Source organism: Hirundo rustica, chromosome 2, assembly GCF_015227805.2.
Source record: "Hirundo rustica isolate bHirRus1 chromosome 2, bHirRus1.pri.v3, whole genome shotgun sequence".
In the NCBI taxonomy this organism is placed as follows: domain Eukaryota; kingdom Metazoa; phylum Chordata; class Aves; order Passeriformes; family Hirundinidae; genus Hirundo; species Hirundo rustica.
Window position 1 is genome coordinate 57,653,474 of NC_053451.1, and position 24,748 is coordinate 57,678,221.

The 24,748-nt window shown below is 37.1% G+C and overlaps 1 protein-coding gene across 2 annotated transcripts in view; it reads left to right on the top strand.

The window, feature by feature from the left end:
- Window positions 1–24,748, top strand: part of VWA8 (von Willebrand factor A domain containing 8) — a 189,629-nt gene that overhangs the window by 107,439 nt on the left and 57,442 nt on the right. For both annotated transcript variants that reach the window (XM_040054627.2, XM_040054626.2), the window contains exons 26-32: window positions 5,197–5,348; window positions 14,002–14,110; window positions 15,054–15,192; window positions 16,803–17,005; window positions 23,647–23,760; window positions 24,232–24,296; window positions 24,399–24,524. In XM_040054627.2, coding sequence (XP_039910561.1) covers window positions 5,197–5,348; window positions 14,002–14,110; window positions 15,054–15,192; window positions 16,803–17,005; window positions 23,647–23,760; window positions 24,232–24,296; window positions 24,399–24,524 — 908 coding nt within the window. The remainder of the gene's footprint in view (window positions 1–5,196; window positions 5,349–14,001; window positions 14,111–15,053; window positions 15,193–16,802; window positions 17,006–23,646; window positions 23,761–24,231; window positions 24,297–24,398; window positions 24,525–24,748) is intronic.

The following is a 24,748-nucleotide window of genomic DNA, read 5'->3' on the forward strand; positions in this document are numbered from 1 at the left end:
CTTGTTTATGTCTGAGATTGCTTCCTGATAGTAGGCACTAGTTATAACCGTTTTCGAGCAGTAAATGCCTAAGAAACATTCTGGACCTGAAATCTATTCAGGTTTGAAGGCCTATTCAGTAAGCTTTTGTGGTAAGATAGTGTGCTTTTTGGGGTTCTTTTGGTTGGTTGGTTGAGTTTTTTCGGGGTTTTTTAAATGTTCAGCCTAATGTCAAAGGGAGACTAGGCTTATCAAATAATCTTTTCAATAGGCTTATCAATAATCTTCTCATTTTGCTGCCTAATAACCTTTTACCCTTTTGGCCAGTCACCATTTTATCTCAGTCATCAGTTTTCAAAGATAATTGGGTTTCTGCTGGTTTAATCAAAATCAGTGGCTATGTGACAGGGAGGAACTGATTGAAATTGCAGAGAGAGAATTCAGCTGTTTTGTTTGGCAGTAGATGATGCCCACTAAAGACACGAGTACTGGTTAGTCCATTAGTATGTCTGTCACTCAGGATGAGCCGTAGACATGGTGCTTCTGCCCCTGCTGAAGGACAACTGAGGAGGCACAGAGAGCTGGCAGCATTCAGTAAAAGGGCATCAGGGGTTGGTGCAGGAGGAAACCAAGAGCTCAGGGGACTGAGCAGGCAGGCAGAGATCTGGTAGAGTGTGCAAGGTGGGTCTTTGAGATGGTGCTGGCAGGATGGAAAATAGTCAGATATCTGAAAGACCCCAAGATACATAGGAAACTAAGTGTTAGGAAGAACACAAGGTAGAAGTCCAAAATAAAAAGTCTGGACTCATTACAGACTGAATACCAGATAATTTATTGCTTTCTTTTCAGCACAGCAGTAGTACAGTAGACCTCAATAGGTATAGCATATTTGAATTAAGATTCTCAATTTCTACTAGAAAATTACAATTTTGCTCATGGGTTTTACACAGACTGTAGCAATACATATCCTTATGGAATGTTAGATCCATAAAAATACAGCTTTTTCACCAAGTCAAATTCTCTATCAAATAAAGCATACAATATACAAATAAAAATATAAAATTGCTGAAGGCAAAAAACTATGTTACTTACTATTTTAAAGAATAGCCAAGAATCTAAGTTGCGAAAATAATCTAAGGTACACACAGAATGTAACTTGTAAGGGGAAGAAACAGTGAATGACAACTAGACAGACTGATAAGAGATCAATATCTCTAGTAATCTCATTTTAAAAATCAATAGAAACCAAATGATTTTTTTTTAATGCTCAATTTAAACCCCAAACATTCAATCTCTTTGGGGTTTTCTTGTCTTTTTCTTTTTTTTCCCCTTTAAGTGAACTGTAATTTCATTTCTTCAGTAAGCAGTTGTCCAAGTAGTTATTAAAGAGGGATTGGATTTGTTCTGGTTGAAACAGGACAGTTGTGATTTTTTTTTTTTTTTTAATTACTGAAGTAGAGGGCCTTTGTACAAGTGGCTTGTGTTCCCAGAAGCCATCTGTTGTACCTTAGGAATTTTTTTATGAAGTCCTGCTGACACGAGAGGCGTGGAACTATTGAGGCAATTCATTGCAGAAAAGTGTATTGATGCCAGAAGTTACACAATGATTCAGAAAACTGAGGACATACTTGGAGACTTCTAAGGAAAACTGGATATTATTTGAAGTACTTGACCAAGGTTTCTGCAGTACTTAGTGCAGGTGAAAGCATAGTTCATGAGTGAATTAGATAGCTTGGTGACAGTGTGTTGGTTGTGCTTTGCACTGAGAAGAACAGAGAAAATGCAGTATTCATAAATGTTTTGGAATGATGCTTACTTTTAACTCCAAGGTGCAATTAAAAATATAGAAGTTAGCACTTTCACTACTAAACATTGTCACAAACGTTTCAATTTACCTTATGTGTAAAATGTTTATACAGTGTTTAGTTAGACTAGCTGATGGGAGAATGGGTTTAGTACCTGTTTCATTCAGTAAGAACTGGACAGTGTAATGAGGACGGAACAGGCTGTAGAACAATTTTATATTATCCCAAAATAACTTGTATTTTGCTAAGCTGTAATGATGCAGAATTTCTAATAGGTTACTCGTAGACAGGTTTAAAAAGCAGAACATAATTTAACATGCTTTTATAGCAACACTAGTACAAAAATATTCCATGCCATGTGCACCACAGATAAAAAAGGGTTTGTACAAGCTCAATTTAGCAGTGGTATTCTAGTCTAACACAGTGACTAGCTAATTTTAGTACTGCTCATGTCAGATGTATTTTATTACGGCGATCAGATATTTATAAAGTTGGGAAAATATTAAACTCCTAATGCTGATATTTGATTAAGAGTACATGTCAAAAAAAAATCTGTTTTCTTCTGTTTTAATTTTTAATCAGGATTCAAATATCTGCATTTTAATACATTTATAAACTTTTCTGACACTTAAGTCTGTTTTTCAAGTTCTCTGTACCAGCCTAAATCACTAATGGGGAAAAAACCCAGTTAAAACTACAACTTCCTAAAATACCTCTACTCAAGTTGTTGTTCATCACTGTAAATGTGCCATACTGAGACGGAAGCATTTAGGTCCTTGAAAGATCTGGTGTTTGAATGAAAGGCCTGTGGAGAAAGAGTGAGACATTTTTAAATAGAAAGATTCTCACTCCCATCTCTTGCCAAAAAAAAGGATAAAATGAATCAGTTAGTAGGATATACAGCAAGTTGATAATTATTTTTTTATATTCTTTTTATTTGGTTTGCTCCATTTACATCTGTGGTGGGCTAACCCTGGCTGGATGTCAGGTGCCCACCAAATCTGTTCTGTCACTCCCCTCCTCTGCTGGGAAGAGAAAATGAAATGCCTGTAGATCAAGATAGGGCCAGAGAGAGATCACTCACCAATTACTGTCACAGGCAAAACAGACTTCACTTGAGGAAATTAGTTTAATTTATAGCAAATCAAATCAGAGTAGGAAGATGAGAAATAAACACAGATCTTAAATCACCTTTCCCCTATTCCTCCCTTATTCCCCAGTTCAACTTCATTCCTGCCTTTCTCTATCTCTTCCCCTTCAGCAGCACAAGAGGATGGGGAAAGGGGGCTGTGATCAGTTCTTCACATATTGTCTCTGCCACCACTTTCTCCTTAGGGGGAGGATTCCTCATTGTCTTCCTCTGCTCCAGGCTGTGCGGCGTCCCTCCCATAGGAGACGGTCCCCCATGAGCTTCTCTATTGTGAGTCCTTGCCACTGGCTGCAGTTTGCAGGAACTTCTCCAGCCTGGGGCCCTTCCACAGGGTCACAAATTCTGCCAGCAAACCTGCTCCAGTCTGGACTCCTCTCCCCAGAGGGCCACCAGTCCTGCCGGGAGCCTCCTCCAGCGTGGGCTTCCCACAGCCAGGGATCACAGCCTCCTTTTGGCATATACCTACTCCAGCTTGGGGTCCTCCACCTCAGCTGCTTTCTTAATCAATGACATCAGTTTCTCTGAGTGGTTTTGTGATAGTAAAAATTCTTCATTTCTCTTGTTTTAACTTAAAGAATCCTAGAATAGTTTTGGCTGGAGATCACACAAAAGATATTCTAGTTCTAACCCTGCTGCTATGGGAAGGTACACCTTCCACTAGACTAGGTTGCTCAAAGCCCCATCCAACCTGTGCTTGAGCACTTCAGGAACAAGGCATCCACAACTTCCCTGGGCAACCTCTGCCAGTGACTCACACCCCTCATAATAATGAATTTCTACCTAATACCTGATCTAAATCTGCCCTTTTCCTGTTTAAAGCCATTCCCCCATGTCCTATCACTACATGCCCTTCTAGTCCTTCTCTATCTCTTATAACCCTTTTTAGGTACTGGAAGATGTTAAAAGGTCTCCTTAGAGTTTTCTCCAGGCTGAGTAACTCTCTCAGCCTGTCTTCACAGCAGTGGTGCTCAGCATTCTGGTCATCTTTGAGGCCCTCCTATGGACTCAATCTAGCAGGTCCACATCTTTCTTAATGTTGGGATCCCCAGAGCTGGATGCAGCATTGCAGGTCGGATCTCACCAGTGCAGAGTAGAGGGTCAGAATCCCCTCCCTCACCCTGCTTTCAGTTCAGCCCAGGACACATTTGGCATTCTGGACTGCAAGTGCACATTGCTGGGTCATGTCCAACGTCTCACCTTCCAGTATTCTCAAGTCCTTGTCAGAATTGCTCTTGATCTGTTCATCCTCCAGCCTATGCTGATATCAGTGGTTACCCCAACCCCCGTGCAGGAGCATGCACATGGCCTTGTTGAACCTCATGAAATTCCTGTGGCCCCACTTCTCCACCTCCAGACAGGTCCCTCCAGACAGCATTCCATGCCACAAGCATGTTAGTTGTATCAGTCAGCTTGGTATCGTCTGCAAATTTTCTGAGAGCGCACTCAATGCCACTATGTCATTGATGAAGATAATAAACATTCCTGGTCCCAGTACAGACTCCCAAGGTCTGTACTGACCATTTGTCACACATCTCCATCAGGACCTTAAGCCATTGGTCACTACCCTCTGGATGCAACCATCCAACCATTTATTTCCTCATCTAGAATAACCAGTCCATCACAGTAACAAAACTTCAATCTGTGTTCAAGATACTAATGAAAGTCTGATAAATATTTGGGGGTTTTAAATGTACATAGCACATTGCAACTAGTCGTTTTCCCTAAGAAAAAAAAAACAACATTGTGACTCTTAAGTGAACTTCTGTATCTTCTCAAATCCATCATGACCTAAAATAGTTTTTGCTAACTAAGCAGTGTATTGTCTACTTTTCTATATTCAACATTATTCAACGTAGAAGTCAGAATCCTTAAATTAATTATATGGGTGAATTATATAGGTATGTGTCTTTGTGTCAGATCTTCATGGTTTACAGAAAACAAATTTTAAAAGTACAGGCTAGTATTAATTATATTCTTCAATGATTATGCCATCTTGTTATGTGTATAATGAAAGTAATTCTTTAAACCATTAATGGTGTTTAGTGTTAAATAATTGTCACATGCTTTTTTTGTTTAAATCAAGTTTAGCGTCAGTAATTTCATTCTGACTTGAAATGATGTCCTGGAGATGAAAAGTAAAGATTACTTCAGCATTTATCTGTCAATCAAAGTTACTGTTACAATTTTTCATTTTAGAAGTACATCATGATATGCTGTAACTTAATAGTCGCTAAAATAAATTTGTGGTCTGTTTCTTTACAGAAATTTCCATCTGAAGGACTGGCAAATGTTGTTCGAAACGTATTTGACTTTGACGCCTACAACAATGAGATGCGTGAAATTTTATACAACACTTTGCACAAATATGGGATACCTATTGGAGCAAAACCGACCAATGTACAGCTGGCCAAGGAGTAAGGATAACATAAGATGTATATTACGAAGACACGTTTCTCATGATCACTCTTTATAGTGTGTTATCTTGCTGCTAAGTGATTTAAAAGCAACCTGGAATTCTTGGAAGACAATCCTCCACAGGTTCAAATTTATAAACTTCCAAATAAGTTAAAACAATATAAATTACTTCATGATCAAGTATTTGCTTATTATTAATATTTAATCTATAATGTCCATGTACATATTAATAGCTTGTAAGGTAAACAGGTATATCTAATAAAGGGAAATACTTGTTTCTTCTCCTGTGTTTTTAATTGAATTGCAGTACACTTCTGTCCTGTTACTTATCACCTAAGTCTGCAGAAAAAAAAAATTGTCTTCAGTCGTAGTTGGGTTTTGCCTTTGATGCTCATAGAGGGCTCTGTAAAAGTATTTCTCCAGAGTGGAGCAGTGCATATAAGCTCCAAGCACAACTTTGGTATGTGTCTGTAACTCACTGTTATGCTTTAATTATGTTACTCATTGACATATTACACCATATACTTCTTTTGCAGAGGTAAGAATCTAAACAGCTACATTAATGCCCTCCTGTCTTCAAGTCAACTCCCACTCTCTGAAGGAGCCTTACCAGAAAACTGGAGATACTTTCTACAGGGGCCTTTATTGACAAGACAATGGGGAATGGCTTTGAACTGAAGGAGGGTATGCTTAGATTAGATATTAGGAAGAAATTCTTTACTGTGAGGGTGCTAAGATGCTGGAGCAGGTTGCTCAGAGAAGTTGTGGATACCCCCTCTCTGCAAGTGTTCAAGGCCACGTTGGACAGGGCTTTGAGCAACCTGATCTAGTGGAAGGTGTCCCTTCCCAGGGCAGGAAGGTTGGGACCAGATGATCTTTAAGGTTCCTTACAACCCAAACTATTCTGTGATTCTGTGAAATGAATGTAATACATTCTTCCAAAATTCACAGAAAACATGATTAAGTAGAACATATTAAAAAGCAATTAGGAAACTTACTGTGTCTCTAATATATAAATTATTTATGAAGAAACAAATATTTCCCTTTCATGGAGAAAGCTTTATGGATATATGGAAAACTGAGTTGCCACGTGGCATCCATACTTGAAATTTGCTAAGGAGGGACTGATTTTTTATGGCATGATGTATTGGTGGTGATTCTGGTTTGAGTGGGTGAGCACTGGAACAAATTGGTGGAGTGTCTCTTACTGGAGATATTCAAGGACCTTTTGATGCAACCCTGTGCCACATGCTCTAGGATGACCCTGCTTGAGCAGGGTGGTTGGAGCAGATGACCACTGTGGTCCTTTCCAGCCTTATGCATTCTGTGATGTTAAGTGTCCATGTGTAGGTTTCTCCTGCTGCAGCACCACTGTTACCATATCTAACATCCTACATATAACTATTGAAAAAGATTGGCAGTGTTGTGCCTGTGGTGTACCTTTTAATATTGATGACAGGACTATTACATGCCTGGGGAACCAGTATTTGAGCAATGACAAAGCCTGTCAAATTGACAGAACACACTTGAAATTCTTGCCATAATTTCTTTGCTGAACATCACTTGGTAATTTCTATTTTAAAGAATTACAGTGTTTGTCATAGTTTTTGAGAGATTCGCTCTTTGTGTAATTTTAGAAGTACTAGATGTGGGAGAGGACTCTTTAGTAATGAGACATTCAAAGTTTTAGGAAGCATAAGAGAAAGATTGCTGTAATTGGGGACTGCTCAGTCTAGAAGTGAGAAGATTAAAAGAAAAATGTAATTATATCGAATTAAAGATAATCACCTGATCATTTTGAATTCATCACTGAGGTTTTCTAGGACAGGTTACACCAAGGATGACAGATTTACAAGATCCCCACAAGATGCTCATCAAAAACTTCACTAGATAGGCAGCTGTGAGCACATAATTTGTACACTTAAGGCCCAGGGGAGGAGAAACTACAGGAGCAGTTCACACTCAACTGATAGAAGCAACTTTTTCTTAGCTCTCACCATGCGGGGCTGAGCACCTGGCTTTGATGATCTAGCTATCTTGGTCTCGATCTCTCACTTGCATCCACTACAGCTGGTATTTCAGGTTCTCAGCCCTCCATTGTAAGACAACCTTCGTTTTAGTCATGAGATTCTCTCCTATGGAGCTTGTAAGTCACGGGTAGATCGCCTTGAATTACAGCCGTATCTTTCAGGTTTAGGCACAGTTGATTCTGTCATGATGTTAAAGAACATTGGGACAATCTCTCCAAATCTGTTCCAGCCCATATTGCAAGCTCCCATGATGAACAGACACATGGAGGTAATTGGGTATATGTTGTTTGGGCTGCTGCAGAAAAGGTACTGGAGTACTGACCTCTCTATTGTTTTCCATCAATCTGAGAATAGGATAATGGTGTTAATCTAGTCCGACACGCTTCCTTCAGAAAAGATGCAGGCTATTCTAAAAACTTACCTCATTTATTTTGTGATTCAGGCCTGAAGACCTTCAGAGATGAAGTTCTATAACCTCCCAAGGAAAGTCAGTCTTGTTTCTAAGTAACCTTGTCACTAGAAAGTCACCTCTCAATCTTTCCTGTTTTTAAGGCCTCTGGTTTTATTTTTCTTTTATGCTTGTTGTCTTCATTTGATGTGTGTCCATCATTAAGTATTGGGTGTGGAACTGGTCAAGTTCATTTTTGCTGGAGCCAAGTACAGTAGTATGAAAGTACAGAATAGAAATGTATTGACATTTTAAAAGCCCAGTATGTTTGCATTTAATGCAATATTTAACTCATCTCTGGTTTTCTACACATAAATCTCCACATCCTTTTAACAAAACCCTCCATAGCTCTTACTATGTCTTCACTTTATGTGATCGACTTTCTTCACACTTACATTTTTCTTACTGTATTGGATTTTTTCAGATTGGTTTTATGACGTGTCAAGATCACTTTCTGTTTTAAGCTTGTTTTCCTACCTGCTTCTAGGCTCTCACAAGCTGGCAATCTGAAGTTGTAATCTCTATGTTGTTGCAGCAACAATAGCATATCCCCACAGATGACTTCTGTGCCCCAGTCTTTTTTTGGTAGACTTCAAAGGCTTACTAGCTATCATAATAAATTGCTCAGCAGTTTTATTAAGTAACATGAAAACTGGGATAATAGTCCAAACCAAGCTCTGCCTGAGGATGTTAGTCATACAACAACAAATCATTGTATAAGAATACAAATCCTGTGCAATTAAATTTTGCAATACAGAAGCATTTCCAGGAGATTCTGGGACAGGAAAACAGTTATAGTGAAATGCTAATTCCTTTATACAAGTGGTATCTGACATGTCTTGGATCAAACAATTTGTGAATTCTTATCTTTATAAGCTTTGGAGGAGTCTGTCATCTAATACGATTCAAAAAGAAAACTTGTATAAATCAGAATTATTTAAATCGCTGTTGCAACATAACTGTTGTAGGGGAAAAAAAAAAACAACACGAGACACACAAGCAACAGACTAAAATACAGAGTGTCAATAGAAGAATTATTTAGATATGTATCCAGCTGAAATCACTGAAATCCAGGGGAAATTGTACAGATGCTTGCAGTGACCCTTACGGGAATTTTAGATTAGATTCTGGAATTAATATACCTCGTATTGGAAGGGAAGATCAGATGGTGTGTAATGACCATTTACAGAATGATTCTTGTGGTAGTTGTTTTTTCAAAAGAGAAATTAATTTGTTGATCTAATTTATTTATTAGCAAATTTAATATCATATATTAGACCTGTAAAGAAATGCTTTACTTGGTCTTTTTGTTTTCTTCAGTTGTCTTTTTTTCCCCAGGTGGGATAACCATTCTTCAAGGCACTGACATATTCAGTATTGTCAGGTGCTAAAATACTGTCTGTGTCTCCTGCTACCACCTGTCCACTAATTTATAATTTTTATCAGTATTGTATGTAAAGCAGATGGATTGTCTATGATGGTTTGCCAAGACATAGTAGATAAAATGAATTATTCATGGTACTAACTCATTATTTTTCTTTATGTGTACAATTACATTTTGTTTTTCACTTTGACATCTGTTATGACATTTTTTTGAATTCATGTTAATCTGCCATTTTCGTGCACAGTTCAGACCATCTGCAATTTCTAGGTAAAACAGCATTTAATCCTAATTCTGACATTTATCCTAGATGAAATTGCCATTCTGTATTTTTCCTCCTGTCACTATTCACTTCCAGATTCTTCCTATAACATCAATATTTTTTTTATATGAAGTGTGTGGTATATATGTAATGTACATATGTAAATTATAACAGCTTTGTTTTTCCCTTGAGACTGTTCTTTTGTGTGGCTTTCTTTTCCCCCCGGGTAATCTGTAGTTAATTATTTGATACGTCTCATAACATACGTATCTGTTGTAAACCCTGTGTGATGAGGGGCCAGCTGAGGAAGGGGAATTGTCAGGGAACAGGAGTTTTAACATACAACTGTTCTGAATGTCTGCTTCAGAATGTCTACTAGATGTATTCAAATCAAAATACATTTGGATAAATTATGGAGAACTGGTTGGCAAGGAATTTTCCTGATTTCAAGCTGTATCTTACTTAAGTCCAAAAAGGTTACGTGGGATGGAAATCTTTTCAGCTAGATGGAGCACAGGCTGTTACTGGAGGCCTTGAATAATACATTCTGTGCCAGCACTGAGCTGGTTTACAAGATCATATATTAAGCAGCTTTGTTGTCTGTCGTAGTTCTTGTCCACAGCTGTACTAATACGATGTCTGACAGTGAAGAATTTGCTTTCAGTGGAAGTTGAGTTTTACAAGATTCATAGCCATCTTCTAGCTATGAACAATAGCTAGAAGATCTGAAAGCTGAACAAATAACTTCATAAAGCAGATTCTGTTGACTTTTTGAACACAGTTTTTGGTGATTTAAGTTTTTTTTTTGTTGTTTGATTATTTTTAAATACCCTAAAATGAATTTATTTTCTTAAATCAAAAATATTAAATGGAAAGAAACTGTATTCTATACGTGTCACTTTGAAAAATTTTCTAGCAGCACAAGGGAGGTATGTTTTGACAGATCATTTCTCCTTTGACAGCTGTGCATGCAGAAATTCAAGCTAAATAGTAATTTTTTGTAGAGTTGCCCCATCAACTGTAGGTCTTGTGCAACCACTTTTCCGAAAACTACCTGCCTATGTATACATTTCATGGACAGCAGTAATCGTATAGAAAACCGGCATCTAAAATAAAGGGTGAATAAAGGTAAAAGCAATTTTGAATTTTCCTTAAGCAATAGGTCTTGACACATCCATAATAAAAAAAATGATCAGGAATACTTCCTTAGAACTTGCTCTTAAATCTTGGATTTCTCACAAGAATAAGGCAGTCAACCTGTAGTTTTTCTGTTCTGGAAACCCTTTCCAGCTTTTGAGGAAGGCAAAAATCATGGCTTGCTCACACCCGGTACACCCCAGCTTGGAGAGACCAATGAAGTTTTAGTACCATTCTTACCCAGCCACTGCATTTTTTTATACCTATCTTTGCCTTACAGATTTTTGCCAGTGTTGACTATTCCATTGTGTTCTATCTACCTTTTATGTAAATGCTATTTGGTTAATTAATTTGAAATACAGCAATGTGGCAGGAGAATCTAGTGAAGCTTTTAGTAGTCCTGTCACTTCAAGTTATTTTCAAAATATGCTTGTTATAATTATAAGTCCTGGGAAAATAAGGTAATTTCTTTACTTCAGTGTGTATCATATGTATTCACTAGGGGAAGGCTGTTAAGATGTATACACATGTTCAGTGTGCATATGTTGTTCCAGCCATTCTGCACCCTCACTCCCTCCTGAAAGTCATTCAGGAAGCTGATTGATTGTAAGACCTTAATGCCACCACCTTCTTCAATACTCTGTCTTTCTTAGACCAGATTTCCATGAGAGAGCAGTAGCAAAGGAAAAAAAATTGTCAGGCCCTGGAAGAATGAGATCCGTATTACTCTTGACAAAGAGCTTTATATTATGAACTTTGCTTTCTGTTTTATTCTGAAATTCAGATCTCAATTTCTCTCCTCTTTGCTATTTATTTTTTCTCTGCTGCCTCAGAGAAAAAAAATCATTCAGAAACAGGGAAGAGAACCTCAGAAATCTAGGAGAAAGTAGAAATCAGTTTTCATGAGGGAAGAGAGGAACTATTAGCGAAGAAAATTTCCAGAAAGCTGAAACATAGTGGAAATGTTTATTTGGGAATGCAATCTGTAATTCTGTTGCCATAAAAAGCAGGGTATTCTGTTAGAGCTGGTTATTAACATATGTTTTGTTTTAAATTTTAGTAGCTGTTCGTGATCATTAGTAAAGTTGTTGATTTCTAGGATGTTGTCCATGAGAGTAATGTGTAAGGAATTAAAACTAAAGTCCAAATCTTTGTGAGAGCTGATGTTCCACTGAGCTAATGGGGAAGAACTGATTATAGGCATATCAGAGGTTATGCTACTCAGAGTCATAGAGCAAAAAGAGGGTTTCTCCACGGCTCTTTTTGCACACAAAACAACTTGTGGTTCAAGACATAACCAATGCTTTGCCAACAAATCCTTTAGAAAACCAAATGAAAACCTGAAGTAAAATTCTAGTTCATAGACATCTGAACTGACATTTAGTCTAGTGACTTGACTGTTAGCCTGTTATTCTGGTTGCGCGAATAAATGTATCTAAGAATTTTTTATATGTCGAAATACTGTATCATGAATGTTTTTTTCCTGATGATGCTGAATATTTGCCATGTAAAAACACAACCCCATGTACTTGGGGGTTTTTGTTGTGGTGGTTTTTTAAATCTGGCTTAATTTTACTTCTTCATTTGGGCAGAATTTTGCCTATATTTGCTAGGTGTAGGAATGGAAAAATGCAGAATGAAGTGAGGAAAAATGCAAAATTAATCACTCTGCAAACATTGATATCTATTGATGTTTTTAGTCAGGCAACAAACAGGCAATGAAGACTTTCCTGGTTCTTCGACTAAGAGAGGGAATTAATGAGATACTCTTTCCTCATTACATGCCCCAATGGCACATTGCTGGCAGCTGGCCATTTATTTATCTGTGAGCACCAATGGTGTATAGCATCCAAATCATTTTCTGTTTGCAAAACAGTCTTTGGCTGTCTGACTGCCTTGGCAGATGGTCCAAACACAGAATAGTGATGGAGGCTGAGTGAATGCCTGCGATTTCTGGTTTCTAGTTGTTTGAGGTTTGGTATCAATGTACCATTAAGAAATGATAAGACATCTTTCCTGAATGAGTAGCAAAGATTAAGGGATATCTGTATTCATTCCCTGACTTTTCTAATAAGTTCTTAGGGGGAAAATAAAATAAAACTAAAATGCTGTGGTTTATATATAGTCCAACTGATTTTTTTTTTTTTTTAAATCCCTTCTTATTCTGAAAATAATACAGAGAAGAAATTTTAAAAACTTCTAATATCTAAAAGTGCCGTGTTGGTTGGTGAGGAGAGGGAAAATAATTGTGACAGTAGGAACAAACATCATCAGGATAGAAGAGATGAAGCAGATACTTTTAACAAACAGTGTAAGAGAACTTCCTTAAAATAGACTTTGAAGATATTTTTAGAAACTGAGAGAAGAAATGTCTTCTATTCTCTTGCCAAGTCCTGTAGCTGTACAATAATGGGCAACAGCATGTAAGACAGAATGCTGTTTTGATAGGAGGTCTCTTTAGGAGCGACTGGGCCCAAAGAAAAGAAGCTGAAAGTTATGAGTTCGTTAGCTTGAAGGTATCCGTGCCTGTTAATGTAGTCAAACTGCTATCAGCAGCTGTAAATCCCTTTAGAGGAGAGAAAGAAAAGAAAGAAAAGAAGGAAAGAAGGAAAGAAGGAAAGAAAGAAAGAAAGAAAGAAAGAAAGAAAGAAAGAAAGAAAGAAAGAAAGAAAGAAAGAAGGATTGCGCTATCTGTATTTTGCTGTGATGCTACATTATCACACATCAGCATTTTCTTTTCCTGTATAAATGAGTTTTGTTTTTCCTTAGATAAAAGACACAGAAATGAGGAAATTAGACCAAGGCAAGCAAATGTGGCTTTTGAAGATGTCCCTGTCCTTTCTGTAGATTTTACTGGCCAGAAGGCAATGGGATACTCTCATGTCTATACTCCTTTGCCTTTGTTCATGTGTGCCGTAGTAAAATAAACAGAAATAATTTGCAGGACTTTTATTGCATGGTTAATGAGCCGCAATATAAGCTTACTGTGCTTATTCTGCTAGTGTTTTAGAAGAGTGAGCTACTGACAGGAATTCCTTTAAGGGGTGCTGTCACAACCTGCCTCATAAATAAATCTGCCGAATAAAGCAGAGAAAGAGATGGTTTGGATATATCTCACATAATTCAGATGGGAAAACTTTTCCTTTTGAGGCCATATTATATGCATTGCTTCTTCTTTTATGAAACTGCTTAGATTGTGTCTATATTAGTAGTCCAGAAGGCTAAAATTTTTGTGATTTAAAAAGGAATTAAATGTTTTAGCAAGGAAACACTTTCTGCAAGAGAGTCTTCAGATATATTTTGTTGGAAAAATGCAGTTGTCTAAATTATTTATTCCATATCACTTACTGGTTAATAAATGTCAAACTTCATTTGTTCCTACATTATTTGACAGACTGCCATTACCAGATCTTAAGTTTATGGGGTACTGGAAAGTCGATCAGCCAGGAAGTGCACAGAAGAAAATGCTGTGTTCATCCGAAACTCAAAAAATAGATGTAAAGGTTTGTCTTTTAATTTTTTTTTTATTATTATTCACGTAATATTGGTTTTATGTATTGGGATGTGAGAAATCTGTGATTAATTTCTTCAGGAAAAAGAGTGTCTACAAGGCATGGTCCTTGTCACTTCTTCTTGAAGATTTTACACTGACTCGAAAAATTACCATTTTTTGATACCTAGCCCTCAAGATGTGCTTGAAAATCAGTAAACTTGGCCAAAAGTTCTTGAAAATAAGTATTTATGAGGATATTGAAAATACCTTTCCTGAAAAAATGTTCTAGCTGTTTTGGATGTTTGGAGATGGCCAGTTACAGGCCCGAGATCTCAATTTTTGGCTAAGGTCAGAGACTGAAAAGAAAGCTGTTTTCTGTTTCTATTTTGCCTGCAGCTGAAGACTTACAGGTCTTTGGCACTGGCAAGTTTGAACCTGAACCTTTGGTACAATTTCATCTGCAGCCAAAGTTTCTAAGTCCTTTTCAGCTCTGGGTTCTTGGCTTAACTTCAGTAATTATTACTCCAGTGAGTAAGGAAAAGCCTTTACTTCTAATGTGGTGTATGGATAAGATTTAAACTTTATGTAGTAAGAAATTGCCATGCAATCTCTTTGGAACAGAAATATTCTGGTAGTTTCCTTGTATAAACTGTGTTTTATCAGTACATGTATCTCCTTGTGCTACTGAGTGATAATGCTTTCAAACCATGAAAAGACTAAAGAGAAGAAGCCTGAGGTTTCTATACTATAAAGGAAATGGTAGTATAGGCATTCAGAGAGTTTATAGAAAAGGCATTTCCTTTTCCCTTTAATTTGTTTCGAAATAAATAAAAAATTATTTAGTAGTTTTTTTATTGTTAAGAGTATTACAACATGAAGAAGACTTCTGTATTTTCCTAATGAATGTGGAGTGGAATTTTTTAGGCAGCCCTCATGGTTGTTTTTTGTTTTAGGGCCCTGTGTACTTAAATATTCAAGGCTTTCCGCTGGAACGTCGTGAAGCCAGGTCCATCAGTTTCACAGAAGAACTTGCTTTTTGGACACTGCCTTTAGATGAAATTAACTTAGTTTGTGATGTCACGGTAACAAAAGGTACAGTAAGAAAAGCTACTGACTTTTGTAGTGATCTGCAATATTACAAAGAGATGAGATGTCCTGAAGGTGACAAAGGAATGGGCTGTTGACTTTGTAAGTGCTTGCCAATAGCCGGTGGCAGAATATAAAAGGGCAATATGGGGGATTTCAGGTGTAGTAACAACACTCCAGTGCATTTACAGTAGTGTGCATTTCTAGATATGCTTGCAGTAGAGTATAGGAATAATACTAGGGATTGTAAAAAACTTTTAATGGAATTAAAAATATGGAGTATGGGAGTGAACTATAGGAGTAACTTACCTTTTTCGGCTTTTTTTTTTAAATAGTAGGTGAAATACAAAAATAAACCACTGAAATTGTTGCATAATTCCACTGAGGCCTTGTGATCATTGTGAGGATATGTATCTTTCTCAAACTAAGAGAAAGAAGTATAATTAAAGTAGAACACAACCACAAAATTAGAAGTTTGATAAATTTGCGGGTTTAACAGTGCATTACTTGACAAAAAAAAAATCTTTGTTTCCTTTCTCAATTCAGTTCTAATACAAATCTTTTAACTTGGAGCATTCTGTGCTGTTTTACTCTGTGCTCTTACTGATTCTTTCTCACTGGACCAAATCTGCCTTAGTTACCTCTACAGCTTATATCCAGAGGGAATTGCAACATTGGAAATATTCATTAATGTTTTTAGGGTTCGTCATTAAGCATTGATGTTTTTAATTAAGTTTTTAGCTTTTTATATTTTTCAGATCCTATACTGCATTAGTGTATTAACTCTGAAATCCCTGTGAAGTGCTAGTAAGCTCTCTTCACATTTTGGTCACACAAACAATCCTTCCAGACCTAAGAACCAAGGTCACCCTCACGGCCTCAGACCCCGAAAAGTATAAACAAAAGTGAATCAGAATGGGGAGCCAGGGCAAGCAAACTGGGGGTATATTACTTCATTACCTGAAGCTGTAATTGGACAGTTAACCCCTGATATGCAAACAGACCAAACATATCTCTCTGAAAAACTCATGACCATCGTCCATCTTGGGTATAGCCTCGGCAAGGCATTTGCACTGGCCAAGGTGTATCTGTTAAAGGCCTTTAATAAATACCTGCTTTATTCTCTAACTCTGTCTAGTCTCTAGACTAGACAGCAGAAGCAGAAATTAGGTAGCTTTGTATTGGTTTCAAGAATTGTCTGAAATTTTTCAGGAAGGTGGTTTATGTGAAAAGTTCTGTACAAGGTTTGTATTCAACCTATGTTTAATTATTAAATACATGAATTTAAAGGGAGAATAGGATAGAGATAGAAGAAGAAACAAGATTATAAACAAACAAAATCAGATGAACATACTAGCAACTGGCAGACACTCCAGTCATGCCTACACAAATGTGTCTTGGACTACTTGTTTCGAATTAATAGTGTTGTGGCAAGGTTCTGCCTGTTAACATTTAGTTAATATCAAGAGATCATTTCTCTTTATCTCCCTTGTCTACAGTGGTAATTTTTCAGTACTTTTTGCTATATCATCTGCCTGTTTTATTGGCATATCTATTTCCAGAAGAGAAATGCACAAGGTCAGTATCCTTCTACTATTTTTTTTTTCTTATTTCAGAAGAGGAACATGGAAATGTTCTTTATGTTACTACATGCAATCCTGTTTCCTTATACTTCATGAACATTTCTAGTAAGACTGGATACTTTGTGGATCTTTATGACCTCTTCCCAAGAACAGTTGGAAGTGTCTGGCAACCTTTTGTGACAGCAGCACCACTGGGAAATCCACTTAAAGGTCAAGTGGTTCTACATGAAGAGGAGGTAAAAAAAATTAAATTCCAGCTAAATGTTTAGTCATGAACAAAGTAGTATCATGAGGGTATGTCACTGGGGACTCTACCTCTATAGACTGGACAAGGCTACCTCCTGCTGAATGTTCTCTCTTTTATTGTACTTGTAGCTTGGGAGTTGCCTTCAGCTTTAGTTTTTAAATGGAGATTTTCCTCTTGCAGTCTTTACCTGGACAATGTCCTCTTCTATTCTTGAAGCTGATTTCTACCTGCTTCTCTTATTGGCAGAGGAAGATTGGCTTTATGGGAGAGTGAGGGAGACTGTGTCAAGTTTGAGAGTATCCATCAAACAGCATATGTTTGTGAAGTACAAAGTGTGTTATTTGTACTTAAGTTCTGCTCCAATCTTGTCCCCCTTTTACTTTCAACTAGTTTATAAAAGAGACATTTTCTGAGTCACCAAGTAAAATGTTGCTTGTATTTGCTCCGTATTTGTTTTGTCAATCCTTTTATTTCTTCTTCTGTAACCTGAGAAGTGTTGAGACTAGAAGGAAGACTAGGTAAGCTTTGACATCAGCAATATAAAATGAGAACCACTAACAATTTCAGTGTTGGTTTTACTCATATGCTTTTTTAAAGACAACTATTGCATACTTTGCACTTTCCCCTACTATCTGTGAGCTGAGTGTAACATTTCCAATTCAAAACTTCTTTGCCCAGGAGTGGGAAGAGACGACAGTATATACCGGGCAGCTGCTGTTCATTTTTTTATATTAATAATAGTTTATTACACTACCTTCCAGTCATTATGATTTGACATGGGCCATTATTAAATCTGGTCATTATTGTTGGCTGGTTTTTCCTTTCTTTGAATTTCCTCTGTCAGTTTTTCCGTAGGTGAGAGACTTCTAATTAAGAAGAACTTTTCCTACATTGATTTGGGATGGTAATAGTTTTCAGTCATTTCAGGTATTTCTGCAGTAATGTTGTTCTAGGAATATTTGTCAAGTGTTGATGCCACTTTCTGGTGTCAGATGCTGCAGTTAAGCTCAGTGCCTTATGAGAAACACAATTCTTCTGCCTTTGGTAGAATGGCCTATGCAAGTGCAGCTGCCTACTGGATATTTTCCAGTGCAAACTGGAAACAATATTATTCTGAGGTTACCTGCTTTTTGAACAGCTATAGAAATACCATTTGGGCTATTTTGGGGTGCACATAGCACTTTTTTGGTTCTAAATAATTCTTGGCTTCCTTCAGCGAAGTTGATGCAGGAAACTAAAACAGATGGCAGTCTGTCTTGTATCTAAGAATGTTAAGAATGTCTCACACTTTTTAATATACAGCCAGCAATATTCTTTACATTCCAAATCTCAAAAATTCCTAACATTTTGATTTTGACCAAATCCCAGTGGCATCTGGTGTCAGAAATGAAAGTTTTTCCATGAAGTTTTAGGTGGTTATCTAAGAGTCTGGATTTGGCTGTCCTCATGGAATATACATTTTAGTGATGGTATGATAGATACATTTTTTGGACTCTGAAATAAAATTCATTCTGTGGAGAGATTGTGGTAGTTCAGTGTCCCTTTTCAGATGACTTCAGTCACACTGTAACCTCACATTTTACCCTGACAAAGCTTAAATATTGCTGTTGGAGTACAAGTCCCCCTGGGTTCCCCAGGGGGAGAGAAGGATACAGGAGTTGAATTGAAGCCTTTAGAGAAACTAAAATATATTAAGGAAGTTTCAGACTTGTCTTCTTTGGCAAGTGCTACAGGTGACTACAACTTGTCTGTAAATAAGTCTTTTTTACACTGGAAAATAATACAGAATTAAAATATTCTGAATGTTTTGCATTATCTTAGGACTTTTTTCATATTTTTACCATTAAGGCAGACCTTATTCACTGTTTCTGAAAATATGTTTTATTTAATTACAAACTTGTTTGCAAAAAGTCTGATTCTTAGGGCACCATTCAAAAGTAATTTTAGACTTCTTGAGAACTTAAGCAAGTAACTTAGACAGGAAACAAGAAAAAGAAGAAAAATTATTCTCTTGTATGTTGCATGCTCGTATCCATGGACTACACTGGTTATTTATTTGAGATTGGTTCTCAAGTGAGACACTAAAACATAGGTTAGATGAGTGCTGTTGTTGTAGTCTTCACAGCTACTGCTATCCTTCCTTATGTTGGAGTTCAAGTATTAGGATCTCTAGTTCACACTGAATCACAAGAGGTATTCTCAAGCAGTCTAATTTTTCCACATAGAGCTTAGGTTTTATTCCTATGTCTTCCTGCAGTGGAGCCATGGAAAAATCATGTTCTCTGTACACCTGTGAAATGAGGTGGATGTTGGTGTGTATGAAATTTAATCTATTATTATTGATGTTAGCAGGTAAGCATATGGTCTGAGATAATCACCTGAGTACCTTCTGTATTTGTTGGGAGAATAAAGGTGACCTGAAGACTCAGCTAAAGTAGAACATGTTTAATTGCCCTCTGGGAGTGCCTCTCTCTTTCCACTGTCTCCAGAGGAAGGCTTGGCATATAGTCAAGATGCCTACATTTGTGTGCACTAAGATCACTGGCAAGCATACACTCAGAACTTGCAGCACTCACGTGTTAAGAAGAGTAGATTAGTGGCACATCTGCATTTTGGGCAGGGCTACAAGGGTTAGGTAATTGTGCTGGAGTGCATCAAACAAAACAAGAAAAACAATATAAATCACATATTTGGTGCTTTAGAGATTCATCTGTGTTTAGTTGCAAAAAGACTAAGAAGTATTAAAAATATTTGTAGAAATAAGAACTTGCATTTATTAAATAAAAGGGCCACTTGACAACTGCTATTTTATAATAGTCAATATAACCCATTAATTAATTAGACAATACCAAAAGCAGCTTTTTCTTTTTTTTTTTTTTTTAATAAAGGTCTTTGGAGATTAATGATTCTGAATAAGTTATAAAAAGGAGCAATTTTAAGTGAATTAAACAATTTTACAATAAATAACCTTATTGTAAAAGATGAAATCATGACATTGTGGCTCTTCAGATAAGCTTGTGTGTTTTCTGTTGTTCCCAGATGACATCCATCTAGATTCAGAAGAGCCCTACAGTGAAATAAAATGAAAAATAACTGTTTCTTCCTGTCCTTTTAAATACAAAATTACTGAAAGTAAACTCCTCAGGGATTTAACTTAATGGCACAAGTGGGAGATTTATCTGCTTTTAGGCGACATTTAGATCTTGGAAGAAAGGGTGGTTGATTTTATTTCTCATGGTGGCCATTGGTGTCTCAGTGAGTGCGAGCTGTTTTGACTCCATCTTTTTTGTTCAGAATAAACTCAAATACTTTGAAAGGACTCTGCAGAAATCTCAAGTAACTTCTTTGTAAGATGGGAATTGCATTCATCTTTTCAAAGAAGCAATGCCTCTGCCATCTGTCCTCCCCACAAATACTTCAGGGCCTACTCTTATTTCCTGCTAAAGCTTTGTGCCTTCCCATATGCATTTTTCTTTCTGCATCTATCACTTCTACTGCTCAGAAGGAGAACAAGTACAGACAAAAAAGAATTTTGATAACTTTTATGCTTGATTTTATATGGGGCTGTAGGAGCAAACTGCACATGGAGAATTGATTTGCCCATAAATAACCAGGACACTTCCAGAATTTTTTACAAGTTCTTTACTGTGTTGAAAGGCTACAACCAGACAAACAGAGTAACCTACAGTCTACCTCAGGGAGCACAACAGGCTTTGTTCAGGCAGTGTCCTGCCAGCATCCTTTAACTCTGCTTTTATCTTTCTTGGTCAGGAAGTGGGGTGGGGAAGGAGGGAAATGCTTCTCCCCATCTCACGTGCTGCTGCAGTTCTGTCAAAGCTCTCTGATAACAAGGGAGTGAGGGAGTCTGTGGCACAGAAACTGACACAGAGATCCGCCTCTCTCACCATATGTAGGAGATGGCAGCCATTTTTTACCGCACATTATTATGATCTAGCCTGAAGCACAAGTGAGGACCTGAATATGGAAATAACAGTAACATAGTAGTAGTAACCTCTGTAACTTCCAGTCCCCATGATATTCTGATGTATGTCTTCAGAACAAAGGGTGTATTTTCTTATTTTCTTCAAGAACTAGGTGTTTTTTTTGTTTTTTTTTTTTTTGTTTTTTTTTTTAGTGTTGTATAAGACTTTCCTTTTCTGTGAGTACACATTACAGTAAAGGTCTGCTTATATAGAGATGTGTGCACCTTCTGTAGAATGGGAGGAGGCTCATTTTCCATGAGCACAAAGCTTATACCATTAGTTGTTCTCACTGAAATCTTGAATACAGTGTCTCCCAAATCACCTGAAAGACACCACTTGCGTTAATTAAACACCAGTAGTCTGCTTGCATACATTTCCCTACCTGTGAAGATGTGATGGTTTGAGCCCCAAACCATAAATTCCTGCACAGACTTTATCCAGTTGAACCTGATGAACAGTGTGTTTATGTTTGTATCTGTGCCTAATATTTGCAGTGTCAGGATTGTTATGTGTCTATCACTCAAGGGATCCTTGAGTAGCTCTAATAGAAGAACTGGGACAGGAGGCAAGAGGTTGTATGATTACCCTGCCAAGCTAAGGAAGAGCCCCAGTCTGAAGCAGACTGTGTGTTTGCAGGCTTGCTTGCTCAAGACATAAACATTGAGGGCAGAACAGATCAAAACTGACAGTGAGTTTGGGGAGAATAATACAAGAACATTAAACTGAGTTATTTGCACTGTCCCACTCTGAAACTTCCCCAAGCTCTCCACTCTGTCTGCAGAACCATAAGGAACAACTTTCAATACCAGCAAAATGAAGTCACAGCCCTGTTTGGTTTAAGAACTTTTTAGAGGAAAATGCTAGCTAAAATAAAAACAACAGTAAGGAAAGGGAAACTTTGTAACTAAAAATAAAGTCACACCACTTCACAAGATTGGTTATTACATCTGCCCAGGGTTTGGAATTCCAGACACTGGGGTCGGGAGGTCGCCCAGAGGTTACTTTTCTCCCAGTCAAGAACAAACAGAGCGGAATTGCACACCAACGTCTTCTCCCAGCCCACTTGAAGAGCTGCCAGAGCTGCTCTTGGATGTGTTCACAAGTGACGCAAAAATCTATTCTTAAACACAGACAGAATATACATCAGTCACTTAGCACAGAAGGAAACCATTAACATCAAAAGGGGTGGAGTAGAGAAGCTTTTTATACTACCAACTGCTCTCATAAATTTAACACTAAATGGAAGAATATAATTGATTCATATGTGTTCTTTATCTCACGTGGAAGGCTAATGCTGTTTCAGAATTGTCTAAATGAAATATGGCAGAAAACCAAAATCCAAAGCAAATGTCCTATTTTTTTTTTCTGACCCATATTTCTATAATCTGTTTGTAGTACATAAGCAAGTTTCTTTTTTTAGAAATATTGAACTTGAACTGAAATTCCCAAATGCTCCAAATAACATGATAATATTTTAAATACTTTACCATATTTAGTTTCAAATTACTGTCATTTTTAAAGTTAACTCTCACAAATATTTCTAGCGAAAGTATGAAGAATACCCAAAAAGAACAAAACTGCTGTGACTCAGATTGTTTGTATTTGTTTTATTTAGGGGAATTTGTGGGAATTTATGTTTTACTTCCTTAACGTCTATTGTGCGTTATTGCACATGTTGTACGTAGGCAGTTTACTTTTAGTAAGTCCTTGCAGAACCTAATGTCCTTGCAGAACTGAATGCTTCCTTGAATGGCAAACAAAAAAATTGAACCCAAGGCTTAATTAACTTATTCCTTTGTAGCTTTTGAATCTCATTTGATGCAGTTAAGGCTGACCCTGAATGACTGTTGTCTTGAATTCTTAGTTAAACACATTAGACACAGCTATAGTACTTCACAAAAAGAAATGTTTAAAAAGCCCCTATCATTTGATAGTATGTGTTGACCCTTGGGCTTTGAGTAACAAATTAGAAATCTGACAAAGCTTGAAATTTAGCACACCACTTTTTCACATGATGTAAGAAGAGATTCGCACCATCCCATCTGCTTCTGGTCTCCATCCTTTTGAGTCATCCTGCTATCCTACCTGTGACACTATAAGCTGTGAGAGAGTGCAGAAGGATTGTCACACCTTGGGATATTTAATAGGCTCTACAGTATCAGAACTATGAACTTGGAGAGAAAGTACTAAGCCATTTCTTCTTTCACCAGTTTCCCCCTTCAGTGGGACTTAAGCAATTAGCCCAACAGAAAATCGGTAAGAAAACATAAAAACTTAAATTAAGTATTTTAGTGACTTGACAGAATTAATTGGTATGTCTCTTATCTGTAGCTGCATCTTAGACATGTAAGCCATACTAGTCCAGTTCCTAGAGGTTATGCAAAAGTGAATGTTGGATGTATAGAAAAAATGCTGTGGAAAAGCTGTAATATCATTCCAGCCCTTGCATGTCCTTAACCTCTTCAATTTAGTTTCTCCATGAACTTTGAAATGAACCAAGAAAATCCAGCTTACGTTTTTGCAGCAAAATCTAGATAATCTTTTCAAAATGTCCTAAATGGCTTGAGCTGCAAAAGTGCTTCAGATAGATTTGTTATAGTCTCTTAAATGAGCTTGAGATGTAAATGGATCTGCTTTTCATTTACAGAGCAATGTTGTTTTGCTGCTGGATACAAGCAACGGTGCCCTTCGCCGACTTTTGCTCTCAGATGCTCAAGACTCTCCTAAGAGAACATCTTGGTGGAGCAACAAAGAAGATGTGGTGAGGAATAGCACCTACCCCATTAGACTATAATTTTTAAAAGCAAATGTCAGTACTGGAAAAACAGGATCATTAAGTTTTTTCTGGTTTTACAGCCCAAGCATTTAATTGTTTACTTTTATGTATGTTTAAATGTCTTACACATGAAATAGCAATGTTATGGAATATTGATATAAAAATATAAATTTATTTTGTAGATGTGTGTCTTTAAGATATCCCTTTTTAGGGCTGGAACTGGAACATATTGTTACAACAAATTATGTCCAAAATAATGTTATTATACAATTAATAATGTTATTATACAATTTTTGACTAGAAACAAGGCAAGCAAGATAGCATTTTGAGAGATAATTAAGGCTGTGGATTCTTCTAAATAAAAAGAAAACTAGTACGCTTTCAGAGGAGTCAAAGGAAACTCACTCAGATGAACCTTAACAAATACTAATTATCCTGTGACCTATTTCTATACAGGGCAACTACAAAATGTGCCGAGAGTTTTCACACAAAAACTGGCTGGTATTCTACAAAGAAACAGGGTGAGAGTAAATAATTATATCCTTGTATTAAATTGATTTATATCAGATCTCCTTGTGTATATCCCTATCTGATTATTCTTTTCTTGGCTTCTAATTTTATAGAAACCACCTTATTGTACTGGATGTATTGGAGGGTCAAACTCACACCATCTCACTTCCAATCTGTCTGAAATCTGTTTTCCTGGTGGCTGAAGACCGGTGGCTCTTGGTGGAAAATGAAACAAATAAGTTCGTTCAGCCTAGTTTTCTTGATGGCATTATTTGTTCTTTGTGTCTCGTTTGTGTTCAGGAGTTTTGCTTCTGGTCTCAAAATGTTTTTTTCTGTCTGTGAAACTGGATGGACTTAAAAAGTGGGTGTTTAATATGCAGATTTGTCGTGGTGAAAATGCAGGTAGACTTTTAGAGTAGGAAATGAAGAGGATGTGCTGGCCTCTGAAAGTCTAGACTAGCTT